At 36.4% G+C, this 18,593-nt stretch overlaps 1 protein-coding gene and 1 pseudogene across 3 annotated transcripts in view; one reads left to right on the forward strand and one right to left on the reverse strand.

The window, feature by feature from the left end:
• Window positions 1-9,079, forward strand: part of LOC110106650 (DDT domain-containing protein PTM) — a 30,454-nt gene extending 21,375 nt beyond the window's left edge. For 2 of the 3 annotated variants that reach the window (XM_020836603.2, XM_028697805.1), the window contains 6 exons: window positions 5,697-5,979; window positions 6,072-6,196; window positions 6,285-6,745; window positions 6,891-6,919; window positions 7,007-7,507; window positions 7,629-9,079. In XM_020836603.2, the coding sequence (XP_020692262.1) occupies window positions 5,697-5,979; window positions 6,072-6,196; window positions 6,285-6,745; window positions 6,891-6,919; window positions 7,007-7,507; window positions 7,629-8,602 (2,373 nt within the window). In that variant the 3' untranslated portion in view covers window positions 8,603-9,079. Of the gene's footprint in view, window positions 1-5,696; window positions 5,980-6,071; window positions 6,197-6,284; window positions 6,746-6,890; window positions 6,920-7,006; window positions 7,512-7,628 lie in introns of all 3 variants that reach the window. The other variant, XM_028697806.1, reaches the window with a different exon arrangement.
• A 4,744-nt stretch (window positions 9,080-13,823) lies between these two features.
• LOC114580391 lies at window positions 13,824-17,359 on the reverse strand (annotated as a pseudogene).
• Window positions 17,360-18,593: the final 1,234 nt, after the last annotated feature.

Genomic DNA, 18,593 nt, shown 5'->3' on the forward strand with positions numbered 1-18,593 from the left:
GAGAACAATTAATAAGCAAGATCTCATGTTGGTTGACGATAACATAAAATAATTAAAATGATAAATACGTTGGTTAAGCGGCCAGAAGTGAAAGCACATAAAAATCAATTCAATTAATTTACTTTTGCATACGTGAATGGTTCAACAAGAATCCCTTTGTTAACAATAAGGCTAGCTACTACAAGGAAAACCTCACTCAACTCTTCATATTACTCTGGGCTTTAGCGGCGGGACCAAACAATATCTTTGTGAAATAAAATTAACCACGTTGGAGAAATAAACTAAGAGGCTAAAAGAGCGGAGTCGAGGTTTACCAAAATAAGAGAGATGCACTTCTGACCAGATCCATTTGAATCTAGAGAGATGTGGGCCAGCAACCAAGAGCTTTCCCGCCAACATGGAGCAGCCGGGAGTGGTGCAGGAAATTCCAAGGCAGCAAACCGTTTTGCTCTTGGGACAGCAGTTTCTTAGGCAGAATTCAGGGCAACAACAATTTTTCAGTCAAGGGATGCTTGGACAAACAGTTGGGGGGATCCTTTAAGAGGCTGGGATGCAAGTGTTTGGCTCAGAAAACTTGAACAGCAGACGTTGGCAGCAATAGGGAATTCTGGCATAACCCACAGTCCAAGGTTTCCTTTGCTTGGAATTTCATGCAGCAAGGGGAAGTTTAGAATTTAATGCAGAGGAATGACCAGGGATTCACATAATTAAAGGCTAGAAGAGGGGGGATTGATTTTCAAAAAAGCTGAAATGATTTCAGATTTGAATACTTGGAGGGAATTTAATTTGAAATTTCGATTTCCAAATTAATGAATGATTAATAGCATTGATTGGGGTGTTAATGGGGGGGGTGGGGGCCATGAAAATTGGGGCCGGCGTATAGAGGAGAAAAGAGGGAGGGGAGTGATTCAAAAAAACCTGAAATTAATTTAAGATTTAAGAAAATTTGGGGGGAAAACTTAATTTGAAATTGATCTCAAATTAATTTAGTCTGGTGATTAATGAGCATTGAATGGGGGCCCATTAAAGGGTGGCCGCGGCATTGAGTGAGAAGGGAGGTATTGGGAATTTGAGAGTTTTTAATGCAGCCCTCTAATTAATGAGGAGGAAAATACATTAATCATATTATTTTTAAAATTAAATTGAATAGAATTCAAACTTTTCCAAATAATGGCGGGGCAAATTAGGAAAGATTTTGAAAAATTCAAAATTTAAATTTCAAATCTTGGGGCTTTTCTTTCCTAAACTTCAATGGGTTATTTTGGGGAATTCATGATGCCATTAGTCCTCATTAATGGTGGGGACAAAGAGGAAGCCGCGGCAGCATGGTGGGGAGGGTTTGGGAATCCGGTGGGGGATTTGGGAGCAGATTGGCGGTAGAGATTGGGGACTTAGTAGATGATAACTAACAATTGGTTGGTGGCGAATTTGAGGAAGGAGGTGGAGGAAAGGGAGGTGGCAGCTTGGGAGCAAGTGGGATGGTGGCGGGTAGGAAGGGAAGAAAGACGAGGGGAAAAGATAACGATCACGAGCCACGGACTCTTAAAAAACTGGTGGGTATTGCGTCGCCCTTCACCAAGGGACTTTCTCGAAGCTCTCTCCAAGAACTCTCAAGCTCTCACAAGAGTAAAACACAGAAATTTTCATAATAATCTTCATTAGCCCTTCTCCAAGAAGAGGAGGGGCTTAAATAGACAAATACAAGAAGGAAAAAAAATAAAAGACAACAATGCCCTCGGGGCTTACAAAGAACTAATCCTTTAAGCAAGGGCATAAATGGAAAAGACAGAAAATAAATAAATACATCACATATAATTGAAATAAAAAAAGGCGTCATCATAGCTGTCGATCATCGGCCACATCTCTGAGGGAACATTAAGGGTCTGATGTCCACATCAGAATACCTATCAAGCCAACGGATAATCCAAGTGAGTTCGGATAATCCAAGTGAGTTCATGTGCGTATACGCCTGAACAAAATGGGGCAACTGAGAGGAAAAATAGGTAACTTCTGGAAGTTGCCAGATATATTATGCTATTCACAAAAGTAAGGGAACATTAAGGGTCTGATGTCCACATCAGAATACCTATCAAGCCAACGGATAATCCAAGTGAGTTCGGATAATCCAAGTGAGTTCATGTGCGTATACGCCTGAACAAAATGGGGCAACTGAGAGGAAAAATAGGTAACTTCTGGAAGTTGCCAGATATATTATGCTATTCACAAAAGTACCAAAAAAATTTATGGGTGGAAGTCATTCTTATTGCTGCATACCTAATAAATAGGTTACCTACTCGGGTACTAAAATTTGAAACACCTAAACATACTCTACTCAAAGCCTATCCTCATGCTCGGTTCATATCATCAAATCTTCCACCTAAAGTTTTTGGGTGCTCTGTCTTTGTTCATATCATAAGATAGGAGCAAGTTTGACCCAAGATAAAAAAAATGCGCCTTTATTGGCTATTCCCCGACAAAAAGGGGTTACAAATGCTTTTTCCCAACTTCTAGGTATTTGAAACCATGGATGTCACCTTTTTTGAAAATAACCCATGTTTCACTTGTTCTGAAATTTAGGACGAGAGTGAAGGAAAATTTCAAAATTAGGAATGAAATTCCTTATTATACAACCAAATAGATTTCAGTAAAAATGAACAAATATCACAAAATATTCAAACCACGAGTATTTCCCAAGGTATATCTCCGATGTCTCAACTTCCCACCTTCGGACCTATTACTTCCACCCATGAGTCCTAATCAATCCTGGCAAGGAGCAACAATTAAGGAACAACAATATGTATACTCAAGGAAAAGAAAGAAAAAATAGTATAGGCAGAGTAGCAAGACACATCTTGTACCTGTTAAACCTCCTTCAATAGACCCAACAACTATAGAGATTCATACAGAGGAGAAAAATGAGGAAGTTCAAAAGGAGATAGAGTCATCAAATGGCCAGAAATAATCATGCACCAAGTATCTAATCAAAAACTTTTCTCTCCTATAGCAGATTATTAAACACTTATTAAGTCGTTCTTTCAAAGTTGGATGATGTGTAGATTCCGACCAACATTCAGGAAACTTTGAATCAACCAGGGTGAAGACAAGCTGTTAAAGAAGAAATTATGGCCTTAGAGAAAAAGCAAACATGGGTAATTACAAATCTCCCACCAGGAAAGGGAGTTGTGACCTACAAATGGGTGTTCACCATAAAGCATAAGGAGGATGGTAGTCTTGAGAGGCAGAAAGCAAGACTAGTTGCAAGAGGATTCACTCCGTCTTATGGAATAGACTATCAGGAAACTTTTGCTCATGTACCAAAACTTAATACCATCGGGATTCTTCTTTCCTTAGCAGCAAATTTAGATAGGCCCCCACATCAACTAGATATCAAGAATGCATTCTTTAATGAGAACCTGAAAAAATAAGTTTACATGGAGATTCAAATGGGGATTCAAAAGTTTTATGGAAGGGACAAAGTGCGTAAATTGTTGAAATCCTTGTATGGATTAAAGCAGTCTTCTAGAGCATGGTTGGAAGATTCTCAAAGTATGTAAAAGGCCATGGTTTTAAACAATGCCCGACAGATCATACCTTGTTTTTGAAATAGTTAGAAAGAAACAAGGTAGCAGTGATAATTGTATATGTGGATGACATCATCCTTACTGGAAATGATATAGAGGAAATATTGCTTTGTCCAAGGAGTTTCAAGTTAAAGATCTAGGATCACTTAGATACTTTCTTAGTATGGAGGTAGCTCGATCAAGCAAAGGTATATTTGTTTTCCAACGCAAGTATACCTTATATATCTATTGAAGGAGACCAGCTTGCTGGCATGCAGACCAACCATTACATCTATGAATTCTAGGTAGAAACTTGGGATAGAAAAAGAGGGGGTTCCAGTAGATAAAAGAAAATATCAACGTCTGGTAGGAAAGCTTATATACCTCTGCCACACCCATCCAGATATTAGGTTCACTGTGAGCATGGTGAGCCAATATATGAGTAATCCTATGAAGGAGCACATGGAGACAACATATCAAATCTTGAGATTTCTCATGAACACTCCTGGAAATGGCCTATTATTCAAGAAAAATGAAGATAGGAAATTAATCCTTTATTTTGATGCAGATTGGGCAAGAAGCCAGATTGATCGTTGATCGACCATAAGATATTGTTCATTTGTGTGGGGGAATCTAGTGACATGGAGGAGCAAGAAACAATCTGTTATTTTTAGAAGTAGTGTGGAATCTGAAATAAGAGCATTAGCAGTTACTATTTGTGAAGATATTTAGATCAGACTAGTATTGATTGAACTTGGAATAAAGATTGAAGTCACAATATGACAATCAAGCTACAATCAGTATACCAAGGATCCAATACATCACGATAAAACAAAACATGTTACTATTTATAGAAACTTTATATATGAGAAAATAGAGAATTCAGTAATTGAAGTAGTATATACCCCAACTCATGAACTTGTCGATGTTCTAACAAAGGCACTACCGGGCTCTTTACTTGATAAGTTTGTTTGCAAGTTAGGATTGTATAACATGTACAACCCAACGCGAGGGGGAGTGTTGAATCATATGCCAACGTGAGGCCCACGTCTTTGAGAGGTTAGCAATTTGTGGGATACAACTGTCAGCTGCCGTTGAAGATTTCCTCTATGACACCAAGATCTGTGGGATTGATTCCATTATCTATGAATATATATTATTAGAATCAATTAGATCAAATGACTTTCCTCTTCTATTTATTATAATTAATTAGATTGATTGTCTTTCTTTTTATATTTATTCTCATAGAGTGTATATATATGTAATGATTCCATGGAATAAAATTTGAATTTAATTTCCTCTAAATAATTTCTTCAGTTTTCTTATGAGCATTATGAGCCTCAGCAGTGTTCAAATTTTATTATCTTTAAAAAGTGTATTTTTTCCTTAATAACTTTTTTACTTCCTCTCTTCTCTCCTTATTTTCTTTAGCTTTTTATAATCATGACTCTCCTAAAACTTCTACAACAACATTCTTAGTGGAACTAGTCCTCTTTTTTACACATCCGTTTAAGCTCAAATAAAGAATTTTAATTTCTCTCTTTTAGCAACCTATCTAGAAATATCAATAATTTCTCTTTTTTTAAATTCCACCACCTTCTCCTGAATCATTGTACAATCTTTGCATGAAGATTTTTCTTTGCTTCTATGTAAGAAGAAATTTATTTGTGAAATGATCTCCACTTTTGAAGTAACCATGTTCTTGTTTCATAAAGCATGTGCTCACTATTCCAATATCATAGATTGCTGTAAAATCAATATTAGCTTCTCCTCCTACATTTTTTGGTCCTATTATATATCTACATTGAATTCTCTCATAGCATCCTATAATCTTCGTGGTCATTTAAGCGGCCTCCAATACCTACCTTTTGTTCATTAGTATACATTGTGTTAGTTCAACTCTTCCAAAATTGATGTTCTTATAATTTTCTTCTATGCTAATTTGAGTAGCATAAGTATTGACTACATTTGTAGTTTTCTCATTAATATTTATCTTAATAACAATTACGTTATCATTAACTTTATGAATGTTCTCTTTTCATTATTCCAGATATTTCTTAGTTATGCTCTTTCTGTGAAGTTTACCTTGTATTGCTCCGGTGTAGTTCATGACAATCCTCTTGAATGTTGTTGCAGCTTGAACAGAATATTCGTGGCATTGCTTTTTCAGGGGGATGGACTAAAATTATGGATGACTTAATTGAAATTCCCAAATCGTCAAGTGGATTTGGCCAAGCTGGAGGAAATCAAAAACGTGGAAGTGGTTTAAAAAGAGGTAGAAAGCCATCCAAACTTACATCTGCATCTTCTGATGATAAATGCGACTATTTGCAGTGGTGGCGAGGTGGGAAGCTTTCGAAAGCCATACTTCTAACTGCCACAATTCCTTGTGCACTAGCTAAGAAAGCTGCTCGACAGGGTAAAATGGGTTTTGCAAGTATTTTGAGGTATCTTATCATTGATTAATTGACATATAGGTTAAATTATGCCTATCTATTTGTTTTGTTGAAGGTGGCAGAACAAGGGTATTCGATATCTCATACCATGAGAGCTCTGCTTATCGTCGAAGAACTCGGCAGGTTGCATGGAGAGCTGCTGTAGAATTGAGTAAAAGTGCATCACAGCTTGCTCTTCAGGTTAGCTTATCCTCCTTTCCCAGCACATAGCTTCTTTTCTATCTTTCCTTATAGCTGCTCCATTCATATTTTCAAAATTGGTGATCAGATTAGGTATCTTGATGCTCATATAAGATGGAAAGAATTCACTCGTCCGGAGCAGATTCCAAATGATACCAAAGGGTCTGAAACTGATGTCATGATTTTCAGAAATGCATCTATATCTGATAAAAAGATTTGGGAAAATAAGATACTGTATGCACTCAAATTTCGTGATCAAAAGCATCTTCCTTCACGCATAGCAAAAACTGTTTTGGAATCAGAAAAAGATCAGGATGGAAATGAGAAACTGTGGTTCTCTGAAATTCATCTTCCTTTATACTTGGTAAAAGAGTACGAGGAAAAGGTTGGCACATGCGAAGTACTTCCTGCTGTGTCAACAGTGCACAATATGGCAAAATTCTATAGAAGAGGACTGAAATTTTACTGGGGAGATATTTTCACATACCTTACATGCAAAAAGGAGAATCCAGTGAAGTGTTCATTTTGTCAAAAAGATGTTTTTCTGAGGTAGTCATATGATCTTTTCCTGCAGTGTCTGAATCATTTAGTTTTAAAGATAAAAATTGTTGTTTGGTATTCTTTTTTCTTGATAAAATTACTAAATTTTGGTATATTTTATTCTCTGACACATGTATTTCTATTATATTTGTAGGTATGGTGTCAAGTGTAAGGCTTGTGAAGGTATCAAATCACCTATTGATGCACTGATCTACTTTCATTTTGGCTTTCAAGGTTTATGATCATTCTCTTTTTGTTGCTTTATTTCAGACTATTGTCACCTGGATTGTTCAGTGCCTTCAATTCCGAAGCAGGAAGATGATACTGAATTTTCTAGAATGTGTAAGTCATGTTATTCTGCTAAAGTCCCGGAATTAATTGAGAGTTCGCAGAGGACTTGTAGCCTGAAACCTTCCTTTCTGGGAAACTATCAGTCACCGTCAGCACCTGGCATGAATGGCATTCCCCAGACTAGGCCGTGCAGTACCTCACTCTCAGCTACTAAAATGGAAGTTAAATCCGATTCAAGATCTTCCAATCATACTCCTTGCTCAAAAAGCAAATCTAAACGAAAAGGGGGAACATGGCTTACACATGGTATTGTCTGGAAAAGGAAAAAGCATGGTACTGAGGGAGGCAAGGAGTTCAGGATGGAAAATATTTTACTAAAAGTTAAGGATGGATCATGTTCATCAAAAAGTCCGATCTGTTGCTTATGTAAAATGCCTTACAATTCAAACCTGATGTATGTTTGCTGTGACACATGCAAAAGTAAGTTGGGACTATGTTTGTTTGCAGTTATTGCTTGTTTTGAAAATCCTTTTTCTTAGCATGAAAACATTTATGTGTCTTTTTAATATCTATATTTTGTGTGTGCGCCTGCCACTTGCAGAATGGTGTCATGCAGATGCTGTGCTGCTTGATGAAACCAAAGTCCTTGATGTAGTAGGGTTCAAGTGTTGCAAGTGCCGAAGGAAATCTTCACCTAAATGCCCCTATGCAGATATAGGCTACATGAAACTAGAGGAATCACTGAAACTTGATAATGCGGAAGAAATTGGTGATGCTATGCATATTCTGCCTAAATCTGAGTCTCCAAGCACATCCATATCCAATTCCGATACTGACACTTTTGATAGGGTAGAATTTGATCCTCTCGTACATCCTTTAGAAAAAGTTGAGCCAGTTGATGAGACAACTCTTGAGATGGAAGACAGATTTGCAGCCTTAGAATCATTAAAAGGCCAGCAAAATCTTTCTATTAGATCTCATGTTAAACAGGAAGATTTTGATGAGTGGAATGCAGATCAGATTGGTTACTCACTTCATGAAACATCTCAAAGCATGCAGAATATTCCAGCACCAAACCCTATGTGTGTTTCATTGAAGATGCCTGCACCATTAGAATGGGATAGTGTCGAATTATATGGTCATGGCAACTTAGACGTCAAGAATATCTGCAAAGAAGAGCATTTACCTGATCAAGAACTTGATGTGGCAGGGAACATGGAATATGAACCTCAAACTTACTTCTCTTTTATTGAGTTATTGTCTTCTACAGATGAAATGCCTATGGGCATGACAGAACATCAGGATATCCCGATCACGTTGAATGATCATGGAGCCACTTATTCTGATAGGCCATGTGATAATTTGTCCGTGAAAAGTGAAGTCGTGGTGAAAGAGGAATATGTTTTTGATGGTTTTGAATGCCAAAAATGCAAACTTTATAACCCCTCTCCAGATCTCATATGTGAGATTTGTAGGCTCTGTATACATTCTGATTGCTCTCCTTGGGTTGAGGAGGGTATTGAGATTTCAACTGGCTCCAAATGGAGATGTGGCAACTGTAGGGAATGGAGATAATCTGGAATATGTTGTTAACCTTGCTCTTTGAGCTTTGGAATACCGTATTTGCTGATTTTTCACATGAGACAGATATTCTGTCATACTCGGGATGCAGTTAGTGTCCACATATTGGAAAAAAAAATAGATGGATTGATTTGAGCCAGTGCAGGGGCAATTGAAACTAAGCTTCTGCAAAATCTTTATTTTTTTATGTTTACTTGTAAATATTTAAGTTATATAGATTGGCAACCAAACAACATTGTTGATTTGGCTGTTGTACCAGGAAGGGTGGATGATCTATTGAGAAAGACGTATGAGGAAGCTATCAAATTTTGACAAGTTCGTTTTTGTCTTTTGTTGTAGATTTTTGGTGGGAGTTCTATCTCCATCTAATTGATCTTGCATCACTAAATTGGAACTACAAGGTGTAGCTAAGTTTGCATCATTTATTTATGCAGTTGGTTTTGCTGATTATAGTGCATATTTCATACTTGATGAGATTTGGACTTCTACTTCTTTTTGCATAAGATTACTGTGACATTGCTTTACTTTTTTTTTCCTTGGAAAATATCATTTATCTGCTTCTCATCAGCTCTGAATAATGCTCAACTTACTTTCATCATAAGCATCATTTCATGCAGTATTCACCTTTACTAAAATCCATTCCTTTTCTTGCGCAGTTCAATCAAATAGGAGTTGTTGATTCATGCTCCTAAAGAATATTTGGTTTATACTTTATCTTTGCATGTACAAACAGGCTGTGACAACTTTTCTGCTCTTTTGTGGTTAGTGATGTATAAATAATAACAACAACATCATCAAGCCTTTGTCCCACTACGTGGGATTGACTATATGAAATCTTTTTTTCCATTGTCTTGTTAAAAGTCAAATTCTCGTTGTAAATATAACTTGTAAATAAATACAGATTAGTTAAATCCTATTATCTGCTCTGGAAAATGTAATGATTGTGTATGTCTCAGTTCTTTTTTGTTTGCACTGTTTTTCTTTAGTGATTAGATTTGCTACTAATCCTTCATTTTAATGTTGAGTTGCATCAGGACTTTGACCATGTCAACATTAAATTGGTTGGAGTTGATGTTTTTGATAGACAAGTGAGTGCTTCTTTTCATTCTGTAATTAACTTTCATATATGCTATGATTTAAGTGGTGTTATGCATATGAAACATCTTGGACAAGAGTTGTGTATTTTTATTAAATTCTTTTACATATGTGAGTATGTAATTTTGTTTTGTATGTTGCTAGTAGATTGAATTAGGGGTGTCAAAACAGATTAACGGGTTAGGTTCAGATTTGATTCGAAATTAACACACTTTGAACCCATTAAAAAAAAAAAAAAAAAACACACACACACTTTGAACCCTTTCTAACCTGACCCGTTTAGTAAACAAGTTAAAACTCTAGCTGACAACCTGTGTGCCTGACTCGACCCACTAATCCATTTATATTTAGAAAAAAAAATAATTTTAAACCAAATAGATAGTACAAAAAATGTGAAAAATATCAATCAAGCCTTCCCAATAGTACCAATCAACAAATCTTAATATATAATAGTATATTATATAAATATTCCTAATTAAAAAGACAAATTTGTTGCTACATAAAGTACATCCATCAACATGGGTCAAATTCGAGTTGGTGGGTTGACCTGAACCCCACCTAATAATGAATGGGTTGTGAAATTGAATATGAACTCAACTCATTTATTAAACGGGTAGGCCTGAATTCAAAATTTTTTGGTCAGGTCTAAGCTGTGTTTTGAGATCATGTCATTTATTAGCATCCCCAGAATGAACTCTGTTTATCTGCTCATAAACATAACTTAAAAAATTTCTAATATTACTCGTGTTTGCTATTGTATGATATGATTATATTCAGGTGTAATGATTTGTCCATTATAGCATATTAAGAGGAAAAAAAGGAATGGGGAGCAGAAAAGATCTCATGCACAAAGCACCACGAATTTTCATTGAAATCAAGATGCTGTAGTATCAGGGCTAAAGAACCAGAAACAGTGGAATCTTGTGGCATGGAAATAAATAAGAAAGAAAAAAAATATTCAAGCTCCTAAAAATATAATCTTATTTTTATTGAAGTAGAGAAAGTTGTAAATAATAAAGATACTGATGCCTATTGATATCATTGATTTGCATTTATCATGATCTCATTTTTGGGATGGGAATATAACATGCATTGCAATGTAGGTGCTGTTGTATGTCTTGTAATGATGATTTGGAAGAATATAGTCTCTGTCAAAGTCCTCAAGTTGTTTGTGAGAAATTATCCTCCTATGTGTGAAAGTTGTAGATTTGCTCAAAAACACTATTTTTGTGCCCAATCTTCAAGGTCCACAACATAGCAAAATACGAGTTGTTCACTATTATTGATTGTCTTATGCATGGTTAGAGTTTCTTAAATTTCTAAAGGAACCAAACTCAAGTAATGCATTGCTAAGATAGAAGGAAATGGATGATAGATGTTTTTCAAATAAAGACACTAAAGACAAGATTCTAGTTTGGCTAGAGGAGGTATTAAACCTATATGCTTTTAGTCTTATAATATCACAAAGTTGTCTATTTCAAAACTTCATATAGGTAGTATTTTAAAGTCAAAGCAAATTGTTAATTTTCCCTCAATTCTAGAAAAAGTTTGGGCCATTTTGCCATTGAGACAACCTACATTGTCAAATGTTATTTTTCTGAATAGATTCAACCACTTTAAGTGCCTTTTGAATTACTCCACAACCATACACTTGAAGATTCAAATGCAAGACACACCCTTCAAACTGACTTGCACATTTACTCCCCTCCTCAAGACTTCCATGCTTCTCCTTAACGCTACAAGGTTAATACATTGCTTAAATAAGATAAAGTTATACTTCATTTGGGAAGTGATATAGAGGAAGATGATGATATCTCAAATACCTACAAGCCTAATCATACAAATTGGGGGCAATGTATCTTTTTAAGAAAAGCGAGCAATATGTCAATTTTAAAAAATACTTTTACAGTTAAATTGATCACTCCACAATATTTTAGAGAAATCGTATATCGTGAGGTTCATAATGTTGAAGAGCTTAAAACATTTTATGTACCTCCCTATGTGAAATTGGTGGACCGAGAATTTTGTTTTATAAATTTGGAGAAAATCAAGAAAAGAATCTTGATGGGCTTTAGTGCGAATCTGAATTCAAGAATTATAATTTTGATGATAGTAAATATTTCTGACACTTCTATTTTTTTTACGATTGCCCTGCCTACTAATGTTTCAGGTCCACAAGGCCAATTACAAATCAAGCCAGCTCAAAATTAGGTAGATTAAGACTAAGTCAGTTTGTAAGTGTACTTTAAGTGTTTTTACCATTTCTTGAGTCAAATGTAATTAAGTGGGTTCTGATGCTAAGTAACCTTACACACACACACTGAGGGGAAAAAATTCTGTCTGTTTTAGAGTTTTTTATTTTTGATCATATCGTTCGGGATGATCCTAAATCATCCAAGATGATCAGTTAAAAATAGAAACCCTAATTAGGGCATCTTAGTTAAGGCAACCAAAATTAAGAAAATCATTCGAAATGATATTAGCATCGTCGTGGATGATATGCTCAAATCAGAAAGAATCAGTCGCGAACTCTTTTAGGCATGTTATTATTTTTTGACATCGTCTTAGATGATGCATTACAATTATGCCTAAATTAGTCTGATGATTAAGAAAAGTAATTAAGGTTTGATTAATCAATTATATCGTCTGGGATGATCAGTTAAACAAATCTTAGTTTATTGCTGGACGACCATAATGATATTCTTGACGATATGTATTGATTTGAACTAATCGTACGGGACGATCTTAGAATCGTCATGGATGATCAGTTGTTTTTTAATCATCTGAACATGCAATGTCTGTCCGAACAGAGTGATGGTCTGGATAATATTTGACGTTTTGAACTAATTATACATGACGATCGAGAAATTACCCTTGATGATGTGTTATTTTTTCATCATCCAGACAAGTAAAGTCTAGCTGAATAGAGTGATGGTCTGGATGTTATTCGACATCTTGAACTAAACGTACAGGATGATGTCCCATCGTCCAAGATGATCAGAACAAATAAATATTCTAATCGTCCAGCCTCTCCTAGATCATCATGGCTGATTGATCGGAATTTGCAATGATCGTACAGGACGATCCGTCGATCATCCTGGATCATCTTTGTCTATTAATTGTAATTTAGGGCAAATTTAAAGCCTTTCTATATAAGATCTATTATTTACTCAAGATGTGATCTTTTGGTGGTGTCCTGACTTGAGAGAGCCAAGAGGAGAGGGAGTGATTGGGAGAGAGAGAGAGAGGATCTTGTGAGTGTCAGTTTGCGAGGGTTTCACAAAGGTTGCTCCAAGTAAGGATCCGCATCGTCTTCTCCAGTCATCGTCCCTGGTTCCTTGGAAGTTCTAGAGAGGTCTACTTCAGCGATTGATCGAGGTTCTATGCCTGCTTCAGGAGGAAGCAAATGAAGTTAGGTTCTCTGTCTGCTTCAGGAGGAAGTGGAATGAGTTGGGTTCTCTACCTCACCAAGGTTGGTAGAAAGGAGTTTTTGTACAAGCTTCTCTACCTTGCTATGGGAGCAAAAAGAGAGTCATTGAGTTTAGTGCAATACTTAGATTCACCTTAACCTCAATATCTTCAGCATAAAGTTTCTTTCCAGAGTCAGATATCCACTTTTTTAAAGAGGATACGTGAAACACGTTGTGTATATCAGACATCTGATCAGACAATAACAACCTGTAAGTAGAATTACCAACTCTTTCAATAATCTCAAAAGGTCCGACATACCTCGGACTAAGCTTGCTTACTTTTCTAAATCTGCTAACACTTTTCATAGGACTGACTTTGACATACACAAAATCATCAATCTGAAATTCAACCAGGCTGTGTTTTTGATTATAATACTTCTGTTGTCTATCTTATACAGATTTCAACATTTCTTTAATCAGATTGATCTTCATTACAGTATCATCCATAAAAATTGAACCCATAACTTGTCTATCTCCCACTTCTGTCAAAGTCAAAGGAGTTCTACACTTTCTGTCATACATAGCATCGTACGGTGCCATGCTAATACTTGACTGATACTGTTATTATATGCAAATTCTAACAGTAGGATATAATCTTCTCAACTGCCTCCAAAATCTAGAACACATAATCTCAAAAGATCTTCCAGTACCTAAATAGTCCTCTCAGACTGTCCATCAGTCTGCGGATGAAAAGCCGTACTGAAATGCAACTTTGTACCCAATCCTTGATGAATACCTCTCCAAAGTCTGGAAGTAAACCGGCTATCCCGATCATATACAATCACTTTTGACACACCGTATAATTTGATAATTTCTTTAACATAAATCTGAGCTAACTTATACACCGGATCCATCTGTCTAATTGGAAGAAAATGAGCAGACTTCGTCAATCGATCAACAATCACCCAAATCGCATCATGTCCTTGCCTTGATCTGGGGAATCCCATAGTAAAACCCATTGTTACCTCTTCCCACTTCCACTCAGGGATAGACAACGATTGCAAAAGACCTCCCGGTCACTGATTTTCTTCCTTCCCTAGCTGACAGGCTTCACATTTTGAAATGAACTCTACTATATCATTTTTCATTCCAGGCCACCAAAATAAGCTTTTTCATATCTCCGTACATCTTACCACTTCCTGGATGAGCCTGAATAATGAGATTCGTGCAAAATCTCTTTCCTCATATCTCCAGACATAGGAATCCACAGCTTATTCTTATAGAAAATAATACTATAATCAGAAATTCGTAGTTCAGGTTTCTTACCAGATTTGATATGATCAATCAACTTCAAATATTCAGCATCTGACTTCTGAGCTTCATGAATATTTTCCTCCAAAGAGGGCTGAATAATCATCTGAGTTATTATTCCAGAATCAGTAGGAGATAATACCTCCATCTGTAATCTTTCCATATCTCGTATCAGATACTCATCAGAAGTGAGTCAAACACATGATAATCTAGAAAATTTCATACTTAGAGCATCTGCCACCATATTAGCCTTATTAGGTTGAGATTGAATAGTCAAATCATAGTCCTTGATCAACTCAAGCCACATTCTTTGCCTCAAATTCAGATCCTTTTAAGTGAATATGTACTTCAAACTTTTATGATCTGTGAATATCTCACACCTTATGCCATACAAGTAATGACGCCAAATCTTCAAAGCAAACAATAGCAGGCAATTCCAAATCATGCGTCGGATAATTCTTTTCATGTGGTTTCAATTGTCTTGAAGCATATGCTATTACCCGACCATGCTGTATAAGAACACATTCCAAACCTTTCACTGAAGCATTACTGAATACCTGAAATCCTTCTGTACCAAATAAAAGTGCTAACACTGGAGCAGAAGTCAAACAATCCTTCAATATCTAAAAATTAGTCTCACAGTCTGGTGTCCAAACAAAAACTACTGACTTCTGAGTCAGTCTCGTCAGAGGTGCAGAAATCTGAGAAAATCCTTTCATAAATTTTTTATAGTATCCGACCATGCCCAAGAAATTACGTATCTCAAATACTGTAGTAGGCCTTGGCCAATTAGCAACTGCTTGAATTTTTTGGGGATCGACAGAAATACCTTCACCGCTTACTACATATCCCAGAAAAGAAATGATTTTCAGCCAGAATTCACACTCGGAGAATTTTGCATACAACTGGTGTCATCTCAGAGTCTCCAACAAACTTCTCAAATATCTGACATACTCTTCCTTAGAAGCAGAATATACCAAAATATCATCTATGAAGACGATCACAAACTGATTCAGATGAATACTCTATTCATCAGGTCCATAAAAATAGCTGGTGCGTTGGTTACACCAAATGGCATAACTAAAAACTCGTAGTATCCGTACCGAGTACATAAAGCTATTTTCATCACATCAGCTTCTCTCACCTTCACCTGATAGTAACCAGATCTCAAATCAATATTTGAGAATATAGAAGATCTAACAAGCTGATAAAACAAATCATCAATCCTTGGCAATGGATACTTATTTTTTATTGTAACTTTATTCAATTATCTGTAATTAACATACATACGCATTGTACCGTCTTTCTTCTTCACAAACAAAACAGGTGCTCCCCAAGGAGAAACACTTGGACTTATAAATCCTCTATCCACCAATTCTTGGAGTTAAACTTTCAACTATGCGAGTTCTTTAGGTGCCAACCTTTATAGAGCTTTAGATATCGGGGACGTACCCGAAAATACATCAATACATAACTCAACATCTCTATCCGGAGGTAAACCAACCAACTCCTCAGGAAATACATCTGAAAAGTCTTGTATAACTGGGATATCAGAAATAGAACCCGCATCTATATTCATATCCAGTACCGAAGCCAGAAATGTCATACAATCCTTCTTCCACAATCTTCTTACTTTCAACACAAAAATCAAACAGGATACAACACCTCTTAATCCTTTGAATACACATCTTTCACCATCTAGAAAAGACAATCAATCTAAGCCTCGTACAGAATCAGCCAATTCATACCTAAAATAACATCATATGAAGAAATCGGTAGCAAAATCAAATAGGACTTCCACTTCTTTCTAGAAATTTCAATCTCACATAAACAAAACTTCTGGGCTATCAAATTATTTCCAGCCGGCAAAATAACAAAAAGTGAAACAGGTAACGTAACGGAAGCCAATTGCAAAGCATCAAAATAGCGATCGAAAATAAACGAATGACTAGCTCCAGAATCAAACAAAACATGACAGGGATGTTCAAAAATATAAACTGTACCTGTCACCACATCCGGAGTATCTCGAGCCTCTTGCTGATTCAAACTGTACACACGTGGCTGAACTGGAGCTATAGAACTACTAGGCTCCCTCAGATTACCACTAGGTGGTCTCCTTGCCATAGAACCTAAACAATATGCTCTACCAGATGATCCTTCAGAAATAGTACGGGGAGGAGCTATCCTCGGCCTTCCCGCCGGTCTAATAAAGCTCTCCGATCTGGACGATCAACTCCGGCTTGTGGACACTCTGCAATCCGATGTCCTTGTTGACCACATCTGAAACACTGACCAGTCATCCTATACACTGACCAAAATGTCGTCGTCCATAATTCTGGCACACCGGCGCCCCACTAATTGAACCAGAACTGGCCATACTGCCACTACCAGAAACTGTAGCAGATACTGACTATCTACTCATATTGGAATCTTCAGATACAAATCTATTTTTCTTTCCAAAAAAACTACTGCCAGATGCATCTCCACTAAATCTCTTTCTACTAGCAGTCCACCGCTGCTGAGTAGCCATCAGATCATTCTCTATCAGTCGAGCTCTCTCCACAAGCTCAGATGAATCAGAAATATGAAATGGTACCAAGGGTTGCCTCAGACTATCTCGTTGTGCCCTCAGAAATCTATAACACTTCTCAGTAGAAGTACTGACCAACTAAGGAGCATATCTTGCCAAAGCAGTAAACTCTGCCTCGTACTGCATAACTGTCTTGCTCCCCTGAACCAATCTAAAAAAAGTCTTCTATATTTGCTGACTTGCAAAAGGGGGTACAAATCAAGATCTAAATACTTCAGACCATGTAATCAGAGAGTTCAATTTACCTTGAAATTTCTCCTGTTGCTGGCCCATCCACCAGTTCACTGCTTCACCATCCAACAAAAAAATTGCTAATGGTACATTTCTATCAGGAGGAGATTGCATATCATCAAATATCTTTTCCAATATCCTCAATCAATCCTCTGCTGCTATGGGCTCAACAGTGCCCTCAAATCTTGGAGACTTCAATCTCAGAATTATTTGTAGATGTTTATCTACATCTTCAGATCTAACAGCAGAAACTCTATTCTGGGTCTTGCTCATCATCTGAGCAACCAACGTATCAAAATGTGAAACTTTATATGAACCAAATACTGGGGCAGAACTATTCACAAGGGCTACCTGACTAGCACTCTGCCCATTAGTCATATCTGGGTCTGGCAGATCCATAATCACACAGAAAGCAACTATGCACATAAAACAAAAATAATAAAAACCCAGATTGACTAAAACTACCCCCATCAAACTTACAGATCAATTCTTATAGCTCTGTTTTACAATACAAATTCTAAAACTGCTGCTCTGATACCACTTAAATTTGTCACGACCCAACCCGACGGGACGGATCCCATCGCATTAAGTCGCGATGGATAAATCCCAGGATCTAGCTTTGGAATTTGCTTTCATACTTTCTTCCAATAACCAGACATATAGAAAAATTATAGAGCTATTATAAATATACAAATATACAGAGATTCATCAAACATTTTCTTCAGTCTTTCATCAAAATAATCATGTACATTACAGTGCATGACTATTAAACAGAAAGTATATAATAGAATAGCAAAGTCATGACTGTACAAAAAATCAAAAGTACAAAATACCTAATCTCAGATCAGATACTGAACGGCTAGTCCAAAATCTCCTTCCCTTTCACAGAACCTAAAAACCATGAAGATAACCAAAGTGAGCTAACAGCTCAGTAAGACTACACTAGCCGATCAAAATCTCCAGAAACTCTAATATCAAAATACTCACAAAAAGTTTTAAAAATAGTTTATTCAAATAGCCGTACAGAATTTAGATAATCATATAGAAATCATATAATCAAACAGAATGTGGATATTCGTACAGAACAGATAAATAAATAGACTTCAGATATTCCCTCATAATAGATAATCAGATGTAAATCAAATAACATATACAAAATAACTGAATCAAATTCGTATCACAGAATTGTATAAATCACAAATAACATTTTTTTTCAAATCACATATCAGATCACATATCTCTGACTCAGACAGAATCTCAAAGGATTCTGGCCCCTTATACATCCCTTTGTGATTACATCACCAGAATATATCATATATACAAAATTATCAGATCAGAATTCATTTTC

This window comes from Dendrobium catenatum, unplaced genomic scaffold (assembly GCF_001605985.2).
Source record: "Dendrobium catenatum unplaced genomic scaffold, ASM160598v2 fragScaff_scaffold_998, whole genome shotgun sequence".
Lineage (NCBI taxonomy): Eukaryota > Viridiplantae > Streptophyta > Magnoliopsida > Asparagales > Orchidaceae > Dendrobium > Dendrobium catenatum.